The sequence below is a fragment of the Epinephelus lanceolatus genome, chromosome 19, assembly GCF_041903045.1.
Source record: "Epinephelus lanceolatus isolate andai-2023 chromosome 19, ASM4190304v1, whole genome shotgun sequence".
Taxonomy (NCBI): Eukaryota; Metazoa; Chordata; class Actinopteri; order Perciformes; family Serranidae; genus Epinephelus; species Epinephelus lanceolatus.
In genome coordinates, this window is record NC_135752.1 from 21,789,527 (window position 1) to 21,808,270 (window position 18,744).

An 18,744-nucleotide genomic window follows, 5' to 3' on the forward strand; every position below is an offset into this window, starting at 1 on the left:
CCAACATGATGAGCAGGGCCTGATCGTGGTTAATTGCTTCAATGCACACATCAAACAGCAACCAAAAGAAAACTCAATCCTCTACAAATGGATTCACAATAGCAGCATTGACAGCGAGCAGAAAACAATGTTAGAATTTTAAAGCATGACTTACAAGAAGAAGACACTCGGGTGGTTGGAGTGAAGCAGGGTCCTCGGCATCAGTCAGCAAAGACATAAAAAGTAGTGGCGGTCCAAAGCTGGGGAAAACACATGAAACTCCTTTTGGACTTGAAGTGCTGTTTGAGGCCCACACCTGACACCCACATTATGGATCCATAAAGCCGCCATAAAGCGATTAAAACCGAGTTAGAGTCTTTACAAAATGCGACATTGCACTTTCACGGCATGTACTGTAATTAGCTGGCTGACTTAATTACCAATGTGGAAACACCTGGTGGCCTGGAGAGTGGGCGGAGCTATGACGGATGTTAAAACTGACTGCCCTTTTACAAAAAGTCTTAAATGGTCTATATAATAATCTGCCCTGCATAATCTGTGCGCAAAGTAAGGCATAAAGAGCAAAATGGGTTGCATTTATTCATGGGTGTGTTTGTGCCTAACAAGACTTCAGCTAATCAGTGTCATTTCCCCTATAAAAGCCAGGTGTGCCTCCACCCGGCTGCTGTTTACATGCCGGACCGGGCAGATTGGAGGACTCTGTGGTTTTCTGAACAAATACAGTGGAACATTCAAGCAGCAAAACTAAAAAGTGTGGTTATAAACTTGATAGAAGAAACACAACCTACCTGTTCTGTAATATTTAATTAAGTTACTCCGCTCTTCATGTATAAACGCGCACAGCCGGAATTCTGCAGCTGTGCTCACATTCCAGAGAATGTAGACCTAATTAAAGGCGTAGTTGGACATTTTGGCAAATTCTTGAATTCGCCTATTGCCTTAATCCCTATAGTCATATGAGTATGTACATTACCTTTAATTGTCAGTGCCTGCTGTTCTGAGATCAGTGGGGCAGAGCTGCCTGCTGCTCAGGGCACAAAATGGAGGTAAATGGTACGGCTCCCTCTCTCCCTCAAAACTAATCAAATACACCATCAAATGACTCCAAAACGCTCTAGTGGACAACACATGGCTTGCGCATTCCCTACGCTATGAAATAATAATGTATAATTAAGTAACATTACGACACATGAAGCAAATACTAAACATGCTGTTTGAAATCACTCCGCCCAGCAAGTACTGTATGTCTGGAATGTAGTTCCGGCTCTGCATTTGGCTTCAAAACAACTCTGTCTCGTAATATTACATTATTATTTCATAGCGTGGTGAATGTGTAAGCTACAAGTTGTCCACAAGAGCGTTTTGGAAGCATTTGATGGTGTATTTGATGAGTTTTGAGGGAGAGAGGCACCTGTACCGTTCACCTCCATTTTGTGCCCTGAGCAGCAGGCAGCTCGGCCCCACCGATCTCAAAACAACAGGCACTGATAATTAAAGGTAATGTACCAACCCATATGACTATAGAGATTACGGCAATAAGCGAATTTGCCAAAATGTCGAACTATCCCTTTAATATATTCCTCATTACAGATGTAGTATTTTACCCACCTGCAACCTTTTGAAAAGCACAATAATGGACCCTATATATAGCAGGAAAGTACTGCGCATGTCTGACTTTGGACTAGGTTTTTGATAGTCATTATTGCATATTTGGTTTCAGCTGAAAGTGGCAATAGACAACCAATGTTCCTGACCACACCTAATTTTAAGACACGCCCACGGACGCACAGGTGGGCACAGGCCTTGAAAATGTCGGTATGAAACTAGCAATGTGCGTGGCCTCGCGCCAGGGTTAAGACAGAGCCCAGGATGTGTTTGGTAGTTACTCTGCAGCAGATACAATACTGCCTCTACAACTCATTAGGCTCCTTTTTATCAACATAACAATTGTGTTTGTTTCTCGTTTTGTCCTTTAGTAGAAAACCACATGCCATAGCTACAAGGGAAAAAATCTAATGCTTTGCTGTCTTAACAATATTAGACGAGTGTTACAACATGGGCCACAGTTAATCTGATAGGCTATTTAAAATGAAGGCTGCCATATGCACATATCTATATGTATTTTAAGTGGTGGAGACATATTTACTCATGTACTTTAGGTACATGAACTACAGTGTATGTATTTATGTTGCCTATAAAAGCATTTGGGCTGACCTCTATACATGACTCAGGCTTGATGTTGCTTTAAAATCCAAAGGACATGATGTTATGTGCATCGTCAAGTTGGTCTGATCCCTGACTGCCCTCTTGACTGTCCTGAGTCCCCTTCAGATCAGCAAACCTCTGTTGCTGCAGTTACACAGGTTAGACCCTGCTGTAAACCCTGGGGCTGGGGTTTGCACTGGCTGAATTGGAGGTGCTGCAGCAGCTGAGGTCCAAGCTGCCGTCACTCTCCTGCAAGGAAGTAGTGTCTTGATGGCAGGGAGTGAGGTGAAGGGTCATCAGGCTGTGCTATCTAGTTAACTCTCAATCTTATTTGTTGTCTAATAAACAGTAAATCCATAAAATTCAGTGCTCCCCCAGTGCTAGACATACGTATAGCAGCACCATGGTCTATACTTCGACTCCAGGTTAAGATGCTCTGTACAAACTGTGTGATCAGTTTATAAAACAGGATTTATTGTGATAGATCCAACTACTTGTTGCCGGCTTACTGTTTTTCTCCTTTCAGGGCGATGACCTTGTTGGTAACCTTTGAGGGTGTGATGTATACTTCACAGTGTATGTGAGGGGAAGCAGCTGTCTTGGTGTCATGGTGAAGACACCAGGCGACAAACAGTGATGATAGTCAGCAGAATTAAGTGTCTAGATAAGCTCAGTGCTACTGCTAAACCTCATGAGAAGGTAATGTTGGTTGTTATGTGGTGAAGACTGCAATAAAGCCATTGATTGTGAACGGCACCCGAATGCCTCGCCATCCTTCCTTCTGCAGAGTGGTCCAGACTGCTAGAAGCTAGTTACCAGCTAATAATGAGCCAAGCTAAAATTAATGTCACCAAGCCAGCATGTTCCCAACTATGGTTCGGAGCCGGTAAGCTGTCATTGAGAGAGGTAACATACTCATCAGTGTGTACAGTTTCTGCATCCTGACTAATTTTCTTACAGTATCATATAACTGATTAAACTTCTTCTGTGTTTATACTGAACTCACATTCTGATTTATATTTCTACTTTTTAAATAACATAATCTGAACACCTCATCCACAGCTGCAAATGTCTTCTCACGCATGTAGATGTTCACTGACCTTATCACACATGGAATCTACACAGTGTGTCTCTTCATCAAATAGATTCAAAAGCATTCTCTATCATCGTAAATAATTAAATACCCTCTACATCAAATTGCATGCAAGGCCAGGCAAAACAAACCGTGTTTGGTTTTTTTCAGGGAGGACAGACTATCCTTGTAGGTCGAAGAGATGGAGGCTCATTGTGGCTGAAACATGCTGGCTATCCTTTAGCGCTCGGGGTAAATACTGGCGGTGTGACAAAAGACCAGCTTGAGCTGAGGAGGCTGTCACCTCAGCGCTTATCAGGCCATGGATCTTCATGCTGTCTCTCCCACTTATCACTCTTTCTCTGTCACACACACCACAAGACACACGACCTTAGTCAGCACCTGACAACCTCCGCATGCACCCATCATTAGAAATAAATATCTGCAAGAAGTACATTTTATATAGATAAAGGAATAACTTTTACTCACATTTATGGAGGTAACAATTCGGACAGATGATGCTCACAAAATAAGTGCAAGACATTTTCTTTTATCACTATCACTACATCTCGCCTGTGCTGTGGGACTGACAGTTCTCCTCAGATCCCCTCCACCCTGAGAGCAGATAACAGCCTGTCTGAGTGCTACTTGTTACAGGATGAAGCCACCCTCATCGTGCACACATGCAATCCCCATCCTCATAAATCTATCTATGGTCTAATCTGCTCCATCTCTGCAGGCACCACTCCCTCTTCTAAGTACCGTCAGTTTACTCTCCACTGATGAATAGCAATCAAGTGCCGCTTGTAGGTGAAAATGTCATACAAACTGATATTTACATTTCAGTCATTATCCCAGCCCTCATGACGGACTCATGCGATCCCCTCCTGTTGCACGAGGATACTTTGAGGTTGCAGAGGTGGCTCTCCTAACCAGCGTGTGTATCTTCTTCCCACTATCCTCTCATCAAGGCACAGCTATTGTGTTTATTTCATAACTTCATTTTCACAATAGGAGGGATGGTCATTGCATGACACTGGTGGCACGAGGGCTCAAAGAAACCACTTCTCAGCTGCGTTTCAGCAGCTTATCGTGACTGCTTTTAAGTAAAAGTTTTGGTATCAGTTTGGAAAAAAAAAAAGTGTTGTAGTTACACTGTTATCGTGGGCACTGCAGCTGTATTCAATTTCCATTTCAATGTGATAACAATTTGGAAACAGCAACATGGCACTCTGCTGAAATGCCTACAGAAAAACTCTCACTGAAACATTCACAGCAGTGGTTCCCAACTAGTCCAGATTTCTCCTTAGTTATTAGTTCAAGGTCCACACGGTTTAACACATTCAGCGTCATACTTGTGTTTGTCTATGACTTTATTGCAGAAGAGCTTGACTCATGTTGACAGAAAGGAAATAAAAGATGGATGAATGAAGTCAGATAAAATGTTTAGGGCAATTTGACCTCACAAATACACATTTGTATCTAATGACTTTCAAGGCGTGCTGCGTGATGCAGTGGTTAGCGTCGTTGCCTCACAGCAAAGAGGGTTCCTGGTTTGAACCAGGGGTTGAAGGTTCGAGCCCCGGGTGGGGGAGCCCTGGGGGAGTGTGCATGTGCTCCTCGTGTCAGCGTGGGTTTTCTCTGGGTACTCCAGCTTCCTCCCACAGTCCAAAGACATGCAGGTTAATTGGTGACTCTAAATTGGCCGTAGGTGTGAATGTGAGTGTGAATGGTTGTCTGTCTCTATGTGTCAGCCCTGTGATAGTCTGGTGACCTGTCCAGGGTGTACCTTGCCTCTCACCCAGTGTCAGCTGGGATAGGCTCCAGCCCCCGGCAACCTCTAACAAGATAAGGGGTTACTGAAAATGAATGAATGACTTTTAAGGCCAACTATTTATAGGATTGAATTCAAGACATTTTAAGGACCTGTACACGTCCTCGCGTATGAAGCATGTGTGCGAATGTGGTTACAACTCCGTCCCCTCATGATCCTTCATCCAGGTAATTGCTGCAAATATTTGAGTTTTCAAACCCGCTGTACGAAATTGGGCAGGTAGCATTACCGTCAAAGCTGTGCTAGACCTCAAGGAAAACCTTGTGGATCAGCTTGTTTATTATTAGGGGATTCAGTTGCATCTTTAAGAGTATGTCAAGGAAGAAACACCACCCTAAGGCAACATCTAGTGTAAATACAGGTTTATTAGGGATGAAAATGTTCCATGATAAACAAAAGGGTCAAAACATTCACAGTACATTTCATCTCCATTTGCATGGTGCATCGAAACATTGTACAACTTCAAAAACCCCATTGTTGCTCTGCACAAATACGGTGCCTCTTTACAAAAATACTCTCCTTACGACGCGACATAATAAGGGGGCATATCGGCAAAACTATTCATATCCTCCATCTCCCAAAATTTGATCCAAACATGGCAACAAGCTACAAACATCAAGCAAACATCTCAATCTAATCGTCCCTAAAGACTGTGTTTGTGTAAATGGACATGTAAGAACAATAACCCCTCATGACCACTAATGACATTGGCAGCTTTACACTTGCAGAACATACAGTAAACTAGCCAGAGGCAAACTGAGGTCTGATGGTTAAAGAATGTAACACAAAACAGAAGGCAAATTGGTCAGGTTTAAGATAAATGAGAAGTGACTGGCTGAGTTAAGGTGTAAGGATGGAGAGTGACTGATTGTGGTCGAGTCAGTCCAAGGTAACTGGTCAGACAAGGGTTTTCTGGAAAGTTATTGGTCGCTTTATGGAGAGGTAGGAGAGTTGTCATGGTCGATGTATCAGGTCCCAGGATGAAACTTCGTACAGTACTCGTATTTTAAAAACAAAGACTGCTGAACTGTTAGCTCATTGTTCCTCAAACCTTGTTCCGGGAAAACTTCTTACAAATTCATCTACTCTATCATGACCATCAAAACTGAAAAGTAATAAGAATGGCAGCACCCAAACCTTAGTCAAAAATTAAAAATTGAGGGAATAAGTCTCTGGTGTAGCGTTAATGATCATTTGCAAATTACTCAACTGGTTACACAGCTATCCATCTATATTTGGGCCACATAATCCAGATTTACTGTAAAAGCGGGCCACGTTTATGGCTAAGAAAAAAAAAGGGAAATTCATTTTAGGAATTTGTAAAAAATACCATTGAACAATTCATGTCTCCTGAAATGTGGCGACGAATTGAATGAAATAAGTGTTATGTTGCTTTAGTCTCTTTACACAACAGTCAAGTTAACATCTGGTCCTAGTTTACAAACAGTGATCCTTCATTTCACTCTAGACAAAATAATGAGGACACACATATCGGAGTGGACATTCACTTACAAAAAGACACACCCTTCTTTACCGTAAAGACCAAAGGCTAGCATCACATGAACATCAGTACCACACAGGGTGATAGGATGCACCTGGCTCAAAAACACCATAAAATCCATCCAGCCATGAGAGCTACAAGAGTGTTTGTTTGTCTGAGTAGTCCAGTCTTTACTAGCGTTACACGACAGCTGTGGGCTCAGATCGGTTTGGTTTATTGCGTTAAATGCTTGACAGCCGAGGCTTGAACAGATCTTAAGTGTTTTTGGATCCATGTGTGATTGCTGCACTAGAGGCATAGGTGGAGATCACAAGACACGTGGAAGTGAAAAAGGAAAAAAGCAAACAGCATGACTAGGTTTCTAAAATGTGATGTTCTAGCTTTATGATAATTATTAGACCAAATAGAAAAATCTCTCAATACTGTATAAAACTGAAACTGAAGGAACTTTACAAAAATGTTGCACTATTCTGCTTTTTTTCTTTTTGCTTGTACAGAAAAAGGAGGTTAGAAATAAATAGATCTATTAACAGGGACAGTAAATTACCTAATAAAAGGAAGCAGGAGAAAACTCTTAACAGTGTGGAAAATTAGTGCTAAATGCTCTTATACTTCCTTCTCTTGGGGTTTCATCTTTATATCTCTGCTTTTGTTCCTTTTTAAATCCGATTCATCTAAAATTTTCCTTCAACTATTTCCTAAAATATCTTAACGGTGAAATTTGACCTACTAACTTCTTAACGTATCTACTTTTCTGATTGTTTTACATTAATACAGGTGTCTAAAATGAAGATGACACTGCCGGCTGCTCCCCAGACCACATGCTAATTTTTGCCACGCCCTTCCTTTTGCATCTAGAAATAAAAGACGTGCCTGTAAATCTGTGTCTAAGTTCATCACCACAGTGGGAGCACTAATAGAAAAACTATCTGTATCTATCACAACAAAATTTGCAACTTCTAGATGACAGGAGGGGTGTGTCAAAAACTTTTAAACCATCTTTGCTCAATTGGCCGAGTCACAATCGGACAAAGATCATCTTAATGTGGAGATCGTTTTGGAAAAAAACTTTGACTTGTTGTCTTCAACCTTCCTTGCTTCATGAGTGCTCTGAGTGAGGGTGTCCGCCTTACTGGCTCTGGGACTCGCGGACCTTGGCTTGCAGGGCATCGCAAGTCTTCTTGGCGTCGCCTAGCAACATCGCAGTGTTGGGCTTGTAGAAGATGGGGTTGTCAACAGCTGCGTATCCCACACCCAGGGAACGTTTCATCACAACCACCTAGAGAGGGAGATCCAGTCACAAACATGTGCACACACACACACACACACACACACACATACAGACAGACACACAGACACAGACACAGACAGACACACACACACACACACACACACACACACTCGTTAGGTTATAATTGGACGATTAGCTGTGACAATACTGGAGAGGAAGATTTTAAAAAGAATTTTGGGGGGATGAAAATTCTGCGCAGACTATGCCAACTTTTCTAAAGTAAAACCAGAAATTTCCCCTGGTCCCTGCCTTCTCTCCTCAACAACCTCTTTTCACTGACTTTGGGTTAAAAAATACAGCTGGAATTTTTTTTAAAGTCCAAAGTCAGCAACAGCTGCTGGGGATAGTTAACCCAAAGATCAAAAATCAGAATTTTTCCTTTTATCGGTAGTGCTATTAATAAATCTAGACTATTTATGGACCACAGAGATGTCTGCCTTCTCTCCAATATAATGGAACTAGATGGCACTCGGCTTGTGTTGCTCAAAGCACCAAACAAAAAACAACATTTGAAAATCTCAAAAGTCTCTTTCAAGAGTTCATGAGCTAGTTACCCTAGATAATCCACAGACCTTGTTGAGAGCAGTTTCATGTAGGAACTATTTCCTTTCTACCAAACTACACCCATCAACTGTATCATTGTGCAGAAGGAAGCGTGCCTCTACTGCTAGCTCACCTAGCACCACTGAGCTAGCTGATGTTACAGCTTACCTGAAGAGGATGTCATTAATGATTATATCTCGTGCTGTCACAAGCCTATCGTCTATGAGTAGATGCACACTTCCTTCTGCGCTGTAATACAGCTGGCAAGTTGGGTAGGAAGAAAATAGTTCCTACATTAAACTGCTCACAACAAGGTCTAAGGATCAGCATATGGGAAGAAAAAATTAACTTCAGGCACTCATGCGTGGAGCAGGAACAGATGCATTGGAATTAAGGTAAAAAGCCTTTATGTTTGCTTTACTCCTGTCCCCCCTTTTTGCACCCTAACGAAGACCTTAGGGTTGAAACTGGTCGGTGTTTTAATGTAAGCAGCCATGTTTTGAATTAAAGGCTTTTTCAATTAATTCAAATGCATCTGTTCCTGCTCCACACACAAGTGGCTGAAGTTCATTTTTTCTTTCCATGTGCTAAACGTTTTTTCTTCAAGAGCAACTGCGTTTTTTCTTGAGTATCATATGACAAAGACGGTCCTCTTGCACACTACTATCTCTTTCTTCAAGGTCTATGGATTATCTTGAGTAACTGGGTCGTGATCTACACCCAACAGCTCACCAAAACAGTCTAGACTGTTACATAGCACAACAGGTAACAGGAATGTGTTTTTGATTTTTGGTTGAACTGTCCCTTTAACACACTTAATATTAATTTCATTTTTTAAAAAATGCTGTGTAGTGTGTTCTGGAAAACATTAATTCAGTGAAGATGCATTATATTTGACTTCAAAAACAGTCCAAGAGTATCGTATGTAAGTAGTTTGTCCGTGTGTGTTCTCACATGACTCATGCATGCACAATTGGGCACTTATGACTGACTTTTTAAAGTGTGGTTTTTGTACACCCATATTTTTGTCTATGTATTTAATCTGTGCACCTGTACATGTGTCTTTGTGTGCATCCACATGAGCGCGTGTGGTTAGGTAGAATGTCCTCTATGATTTCCCCAGGGGACAGTGTGTGTGTGTGTGTGTGTGTGTGTGTGTGTGTGTGTGTGGAAACAAGTGGGAGCGCAGTATAAATCCCAGATCTCGGAGCGGTGCCAGCGGGATGCTCCGAATGTCGTCATTCCACAGCGACACAGTCACCACTAATGGGATCAGGATGGGACTGCACCTGGAACTGTAACAATCTGTGGCTATGTATGTGAGCCTCAGCGCGTGTGTGTGCGTGTGTGTGTGTGTGTGTGTGAGAATGTGAGTATGCATTTCTTTGGGTTTGTGTGTGTGTGAGTGTGTCTTCAAGTTGGAGGCCCCTCTACGGGTGTGGACTGCAACATTCAGTTGTGGCGATAAAAAGCAGTCCAGTTGCTGTAAAATCTTCCATTCCTCTTTATCTTTTTAGGCTTCAGGACAACCTCATTATCGCACATGCATGTACCAGATGTCTCACCTGCTTAGACTTCCAGACCTCCAGCACAGGCATGCCAGCAATGATGGAGTTGGGATCTTCCTGGGCTGCTGAGTTTACTGTGTCATTGGCACCGATCACCAGGACCAGGTCCGTTTCTGATTGGACATACAACAAATTAAAATTAGAGAACAGCTCTTAATCCTTCGACCTCATGTTTACTGGATTTATTTGTTTCAGCCTTTGACTCCATGACATTATATATCCCATCCAGTCTTTTGCTCAATAACTCAAGTTATTAAATTGTATCAGTGTTGGCTTGTTGTCACTGTGAGGTTGCCAGGCAACCAGCAGAGAGAACACCAAGTCCTGGCCAAGTGTCTATTTAACACATTTGTGTAGAGATTGAACAAACAAGATTTTACATATTAACTTTTGAGCTTTAGAGGTGCTGTGAGCAGATGTATTTATTTGGACTTACATCAAACTAACCGTCTCTTGGCTTTCGCTTCCTATGTAGCATACAAACAGGAGAATGGCGTTGATCTTCTCACCCAACTCTTCGTAAAAAAGCAAACTTATTCTTCTATATTAAGCTTGGATGGTATCACAGTATTACTGTTCCCCAGGGTATTTTGAAATCTCAATATTATGATTTTCAATACGGTCAAAAACACAGATGCTCCTCTTATTATTACAAACTGATACGAAGATGCTGTATTGAGGCAATGTGCTGTAGTGCAGAGTTCGCACCACCAGAGGTCAGTGTCTACTGGTGGAACAGGCAGCTGAGCTGAGAAAGATGGTGATTGCAAATGGTGGGGATAACGTTACAGACTAGGCTCACGGTGGCCAGTTGGAAAATTTTAATACATTGCCCAACTAGGGCTGGGAGATATGGCCTGCAAATGATATCGCAATATTTTTAGACTATATTGCTATACAAGATATATTCATCTCAATATTTCAGAATCTCCCCTAAACTAAGGAGACTACTACTAAAACCTAAATTACAAAATTAACTACTGTTACAATAAAAATGATCAAAGTATTGTTATAATGAAATAAATCAAAGAAATCACTGACTATTCTGAAGCATCCCCCTCATCTTGGGCTGGAAGTGTTTTTGTTTTTGGTGTGAACTTAAAGCTTCAGGTCAACAGTTAGCTGTTAGCAGTTACTACAGAGTTAAACTGTTATAAACCAGATCTATTCACTGTGAGCGGGAAACAAACTTACAGCTCTCTAGTTCATATATTAATAATATTTACAAGTCACACTGGTGCTCCATGGTCACAAAATGTGACTGAACAGTCATGGTCTGGAGCTCTGCGAAAACAAAACACGCCTCAGATGCTCACACACCATCTCCCAGGAGAGTGGTCTGGATGGGCAGCGGAGTGCATGTAGCAAATCATGTTTGTAGGGCTGCCCCTGAAAGTTGGAGATTCAAATCATCCACTGGAGACGCCTCAGTCGACTGAGATTCCTTTAAGTCAAGCAGTCGTTAATACGATACAGTCTCTGGAGTTTGCCTGATGTCTAGTATCGGCAAAAAATGATGTTGCACATTTTTTAATCCGTCGTTAACATAGTTAGCTTGTTTACTATATTATGTAAATGTCACTGTCACACTGAACGTCCCGCTGACCCCCCTTCAAACTCTCGAATTCTATGTGGGAAAAAAGGAACTAATAGTCAAATATTCATAGAGAACATCTGGGCTAAGTACAGCCCTACATGTTTTTGAGTCTTTTTTAATTTTTTGTGTCCTTAAGAGGGAGAGAGCAAGAGAGTTCAAACACAGAAGCGAGTCATATGCCAGTGGCTTTAACAAACAAAAAGTGAAAAATTATACTTGATATTTGCGATAGTCATTTTATACTTTCCACATGGAAAAATCTAGCTGTGATACATTGAGTATAACTGATACATTGCCCACCCCTACGGCCAACTCTATGCTATAATGACTTCTGTCACCAGCTGCTCGGCCTTTCCTTTTTCTTTTTTACCATACATCCCTGTGAAATGTCAGGTAGGTATGAAAAAAAAGTTATTGCTTGAGCCTAGTCAGATTCCTAAAATGTCAAACTTCTCCTTTAACTTAATATTTTCAAAGATCAACAGCGTTCCCTGTTAATTCTCAGAAAAAAGCTGCAGCAAAATCAAACATGTTGGGACACAATAAATAGTTTTAAGAAAGTCATGGCAGGTACGATGTAAAAGAGACAGGACTGGATCTTACCAGGGAAGTCGTCATTAATCTCTTCCATTTCCAGGACAATATCATATGGGACACCAGCTTCAGCCAACAGCACGTTGAGCTGACCAGGCATACGGCCGGCCACAGGGTGAATACCGAACCTGTGAACAAAGACTTTAGTAAGTAATGTCTTTCTTGACTTTCTTAAGTCAAGGAGAGGACAGACAGGATCAAAATGAATGGACTCGGGCTGAGTCAGAGACAATAAGATGGAGATTTTGGACAAGTGGAGTTGAGAGGCGTTTGTGATTATAGTCTGGTTACACACACACTTCCCACTGCACTCCTCCACTACGTTATTATTTGTTGAGTGGGTACGCCTGTGTGTGACTGGGTATACAGAGCTCTCAAACTCAATTAGCCATGTCATGTCATCAGGGTCGGAAATTAACACCAGCCACTGAATTCTGGTGGCTTGCTCTCTTGGACCAACCACCGTTTGGAGATTTATCTTCTGTTTGTTGGGTGAGTTTAGGCGGATTCACGGTGCAGATGGCCCGTCGGTTTCTGGGATCTGGCTGCCGATTGGAAAAGTCAGTTTCCTTCCATACAGTCTACATGCATTAGAGGAAGGTGGTATGATGCAAAACCTTTCGTGTTGGAGGGGGAAACGAAAGTGTGCTGTGCTTCCAAACTCCATACTGTCAATGTGCTGTAGTGTGCATGAGGAAGAGGAGTAAAACAGCACATGGTTTGTTCATTTACACTGAGGAAGAGGTGTAGAAAGAGGCAGGCACATATGAAGAGTAAGAAGACAAGAGAATGCATAAGAATATAGAGGAGAGCAAAATAGGAGAGAAAGAGTAAGAGATCAGGGTGAAGGTTTTTTTTTTCTGACCACCCACTTTCCTCTAATCAAGTACAAATGCTCTAAGTAGCAGCAGCTGCAACAGCCAGGATCAAACGACTGAGGCAGGACAATTACACATGCTTCCGCTGTACCTTGTCCTTCCTCTCTTCTCTTTCGCATTTCCTTTTTCTCATTCTTTCTTCACACACACACAAATCTCTTCCTACATGCCCTGTCCCATCTTCCCGCCATCAAGCCCAAAACCCCAACTCTTTTTTTCTGTCCTTAATGGTTCAGTACTCATCTTTTGTTTCCCCCAATTTTGTTCCCTCCTTAAACTACATGTCTACATCTTCATAAATCCATCCATACTGCCTACATCTATTGATCCACCAACCTGTAATAATTTTTGTTGATTTCATACTACTTTTCCCCCACAGCTATTTACCTGAGACACACTAGTTGCTGCACATTTAATGTTAAAGAGTTAGTTTTATCAGCCTTTACCTGACATCCTTGCCAGCCTCTTTAAGCATCTTCACCAACTCAGCAATGGGGTACTGAGCCTTTGCAGCACAGAGTCCATAACCTGAGGAGTTCAAAACAACAATACATAAGAACAAGTTGATGTGAACTTCACATTTTGTGCCATAATGCACTGGTCCAAAACCCATTTTTGAGATCTGAGACAAAAACTCTAATTTCTTTCTGCCACTTGTATACGCAATCTCATTCTTTCGGTCACTACCCAGAGCTCCGCAGGTGAGGGTTGGGACGTAGATGGACCAGTAAATCGAATGCTTCGCCTACTGGCTCAGCTCCCACAAGTGAGGGTAAAAACTCTCATGTTGATACAATTACATTTTCTGATTTTGTTTCCTCTTAAATCTGTCACCTTCAGCTCTGGGAAATTTTGATTGGCATTTTTGCTACTCCAGCAATTCACCGACAAAACAAATAACCGATTACGAAAAATAATATGGAGACTAATTGGTAATGAAAATAATTGTAGTTGCAGCCCTGGTCTCCAGTAAGTCCACACAGAGCCAGCATATAAAACAAGCATAATACAAGTCCTTTTTAGCCAAAGGTTAACATCCCAACCTGGAAAAAAGTGCACTCTATGTGATAAGCAACTTGTACAAACAAACAGTCATCTGTGACAGGCAGCAGTCTGATGGACAGGTGATGTGGTGGTGTTGGTAGGAAGCAACCTTCAACTGGACAACCACGTTTCAAACCATTTTAGTAAAGATTTTCCCAACTGAGGTGCTCTCGAATAAAACCTTACACACACACACACTGCACTGTGGACTCACTCCCTGAAACTTTAATATGGTTTAATGATGATACTGTCGCTGCTATGAGGATTCCAGGTACAGAGGACGGGTTAAATAAAGCAAAAAACTACCTCTCATATATATATTTTTTTTGGGGCATTGTCTGTAGCTGTGAAACTTGAGAAACAGAATCATAATTATGTTTATTATAATCACAAACAAGGATCTTGCCTTGGTGCAGATCAACAAACATAAAAGTCAAGAAACAAAAATATAGAACTGAAAAAAAAATCACAATAAAATAGGAAAAAACACCGTAAAAATGTATTTCTAATTTATCAATTTTAAAGTGAAAGAGCTGAACAGTAGTTTTGTGCAGAAATGTGCAAAAGTTTAAATGATGTGCTGTATTTATTAATAAACTAGAGCTGCATGATATGAGGAAAACATGCAATGACCTTGCATATAAAATCCCAGAGTGCAATATCGCAGTCTCAATGAGGATAAAAAAAGATACACTATGCAGCCCAACATTAAACATTCAGATTATACAGCGTATATATATAACACCATGTTACCTGCCTGTTCATACAGAGCTGGCACTGAGCTCTATACACAGTATATGTTTTTCTCCCCCAAGCTTCAGACTCCTTTCATGTTCAATATTGCTGGTGTGTGGGACTTGATTTTTATCACACCGTCACACACACAAACACATGTCAAACGGTCCAGTGGTGTTTACTAGCCTTGTCACAACAAACAGTCAGAATCTGTCTGGGTACATCACACCCATCAAAATGACAAGGTTTCAAATTCAGCATAAACTAGAGAAAGGAAAAAAAACTAAAAGAAACATGGTTGTCTGCATTCTAGCTCAACAATATAATGGTTTTTACTGGGGGGTTTTTTCCTCTCCATCGCAGTTGGTTCGTTCCTTGTGCTTCTAATATTCTCCCTGGAGTTTCTCCTACAAGAAAAACAAGTGGACCCAGGCCACATAGAGATGGGCCAGACAAAGCCAGGAAAACACTTATGTTTATCAGGCAGAGTCTTAACCGTTTCCACAGATGTCAATCAGGGAAAGTGACTGTGACGGCTCCAATTAGGGAGACTGGTCAAAATGGAAACAAGGGGACTGACTGAAAGGCGGCGCTGAGTAACAACACTAGTCTGAGTGCTCACTATTAGGGCAAAGAGGAGAGTTATGCATTAGGACTGTGCATGTTCTGCAGCTGATGTCATTTGCAAACTATTACCTGCACAGATCGACTGATGTGATGTATTAACTTCGTCATCTTATATATAAACTTTGCACTGACGACTCATAAAAACGTTGCAACTACATACAGAAATATCACCATACTCACTGGGTGACTGATGGATATCTTTCAAATGACTCAATTCATAAAATTACTTTAACTTGTTTATTATGTTTTGTTTCTACTTGTTCTATTCCTCACAATTCGCTGGTTTATGCTCATCTATAATCCTCCTGAGACATGTCTGGCATTTTATTATTCGTCTCGTCTTGGTGTGGTATTGTTTGTAGACCATTTTAAAGAAAAGGCTTAAAAAAATAAAAAAATTCATTTCCGCTTATTTCTCCCACTGTTTCCAACAAAAATGTCTTGGGCCTGTTTTTGGTTTCAGCTGTCAGACGTGTCCCTCTTTGTCGTCTCAAAAACTAAAAAAGAAATTGGTTTCATCTACATTGGACGCAGCTATGAGGATCACTTCTTCTCTACTTGTATTCTGTTCGACCGCTTTAATTCTTGTAAATTGTAGAGGTTTCCTCTGAAGAGTTAGTTTTTGTATATAGGCACTCAGCACTGTGACTGGAAACACCAATTTGCAGGCTGGATGCCTTTAGTCTGTGTTTATGTGTACCCACGTGAGTAAAACAACTCTTTGGAACAGTCTGGCGAGACGGCTGAGATGTCATCAGGCCACACAATGATGGCTTAAGGACAGCAGCACCAAGGACGATCAAAATAGTGTGAGTGGGAGGTTCAGATACATATTCAGGTGTCAAATATTGAAAACATGTGAAATGAAGAAAAAAAAAAAAAAAAAAGAATGCAGCTGGAACAAAGGTTGGACTCCGAGCTCTCACCCCGAAAAAGGAACAAGAAGCCAGTTTTGAATGTAGCATTTGAATTGTCAACATAAACCCAGCATACCCTCATTTCCATCCAATTTTCCCTTGACCTTGCATATATATATGCTGCACTGTAGAATGTCTATTTACGTGGGACTGACGACCACACAGAAACCTGTGTGTGTGTGTGTGTGTGTGTGTGTGTGTGGCCACTCCACCATGACTTGTCAATTAGCCTAGCAAGATGGTGATGTAACACGGGTCAAGAAAAGGTTAAATAAACAGAACACACTTTGTTAATGCTGAAAAAAAAAAAAGTGGCTGGCAAAGTCAAAGTACCATGTTTTTCCACTCAAGTACGAGACCTCTGAAGTGTGTGTATGTGTGCTTGTGCTTGTGTTTGTGTGTGTGCCTTACCTGGAGTGATGATTATACTCTGGGCATCTTTAATCATGTCGACGGTCTGATCCACGTTGACCTCTGTGTGTGTCCCTATGATCTCCATGGGCTTTCCTGTGCCGGTGGAGGATGTGCCGTAACCTCCCAGGATCACGTTAGCCAGTGAACGATTCATGGCCTGTGAGGGGAGGAAGATATTTTGTGTTTCTGTTACTTTTTCATGATTACATTAGTTTTTGCTTTTACTTTATTGAATGTGTACAACTAAATACAGCAATCAGAGAAAATTTAAAAAGAAAACTTCCTCAAAAACACACATTTGTGACCTGAGACTTATATTCAGATCAGATACTCTGCTATGGTAAAGTCAGAGTCCCTCCTGGTGGACAGGAAAGGAACAACCACGCTGAGACTGTGTTTCACTCACCACACACATAATATATGACAGAATGGCTCCAGATGACCCGATGAGAGCTCCGACGATGGTCAGCAGGTTGTTATTGAGCAGGAAGCCCTCGGCACACAGGGCCCAGCCTGAGTAACTGTTCAGTACGGTGATCACCACTGGCATGTCAGCGCCTCCGATAGCAGCTGTCAATGTGACACCCTGAAGAAGATAAGAAGAAGAAAACAGGAGAGGAGCTTTATCCACTGTTACCTCAGTGATGCACTGCCTGAACCCCGCTAGGATCTCCTTGAAAACACACAACCATTTCTCTTCCACACGGAGGAAACAGCCTTTCCAGCTTCACTCACATTTTTCACAATCAAATTCACTTGTTCTCCGTCCCTCTATCATCTGTGCAGGTTTTCTTTAACAAGGGCCAACTGTAGTTATCAGAGCAGCGGCGAGATCAAGGAGTGAAGGAACACATGCACGCACATAAGATGATACATTACACTGCACTTTAAAGGCTGATTAGAGATCAGCTGTTCACGTAAAACTGAAACTGAAATAATATCCATCTATATTCTCCCGGGAAGCACTGATCATTTTTATCTGGGACTGACTCCAGGTGCTGTTTTTCCCGAGCAACACATAAATATGCAAAGCACGCAAAAATACTCTAACTGTAACATGTCACTGTGTATACTTGTTTTTCCTTTTAACAGTAGTTGCATTAGTGTGTGCTCTCCATCTCTGTCTGCTCCGCCTGGATTACCATGATTAGAATTGATTTTCAGATGCTGTAAAACTCATGCAAGTGCAATAAGAATCAGCGGAGATAAACTACCACAGCCTATCAAGACTACAGTAACACTAAAGAATATTTGATTATATATAATTCTTGTTTGTTTTTCTTCTGATTACACATTAAAAACAGATGGGTGAAATGTTCTTTTTTTTCTCAGTCCTTTGAAAAATAAGCTTCTTAAAAATGTTTTCCCACAGGTGTCAATTATGATTACCTCCTGTGCAAATATTACAAAACGTAAAAGTAAAATTTCTTTTGTCCCTTTGTCCATTAAAGCTTTAGATGAGAGCTAACTAGCTTAACCTCACAATGTGAATGTGTAGTTAGTAGTTAGTTGTAAATATGTATGTCTGTGTACGTATTTGTGTACATTTGTATATGTATATACATATATGTAAAACAGATGTGTTGTGCAATGCAGTGGCAGACTGTACATGCACTGTAGGTACTGAGTGTGTGGGCTTGTGAATAGCCACAGCTCTGTGCTCTGTGTATGGTGTACACTTTTTGTATCTGTTAACGGTAGGTACGGCATGTATCCAAGACAAATTTCCTCCGGGACAATAAAGTCTGTCTTATCTTATCTCATCTTAATTGCTGTTTATTCTTAAATGTTTTGCCATTCTTGCAAGAGATTCTTGATTTTGGCATGATCTTGTAAATCCAGCTGCTTTGCAATGTAATGTGATTTGGGCAGACATGGAGGAGATGAGAGAAGTTGTAAATACAGAAACCTTTAACACATGAAA

At 41.3% G+C, this 18,744-nt stretch overlaps 1 protein-coding gene across 1 annotated transcript in view; it reads right to left on the bottom strand.

Annotated features, from left to right (window-relative positions):
• Positions 1–5,456: 5,456 nt before the first annotated feature.
• The window catches only part of nnt (nicotinamide nucleotide transhydrogenase), a 44,387-nt gene continuing 31,099 nt past the window's right edge, over positions 5,457–18,744 (bottom strand). Inside the window, exons 17-22 of the mRNA XM_033646671.2 lie at positions 17,227–17,406; positions 16,818–16,977; positions 13,530–13,611; positions 12,215–12,333; positions 10,012–10,127; positions 5,457–7,891 (exon numbers count right to left, since the gene is read on the bottom strand). Coding sequence (XP_033502562.2) covers positions 7,742–7,891; positions 10,012–10,127; positions 12,215–12,333; positions 13,530–13,611; positions 16,818–16,977; positions 17,227–17,406 — 807 coding nt within the window. The 3' untranslated portion in view covers positions 5,457–7,741. The remainder of the gene's footprint in view (positions 7,892–10,011; positions 10,128–12,214; positions 12,334–13,529; positions 13,612–16,817; positions 16,978–17,226; positions 17,407–18,744) is intronic.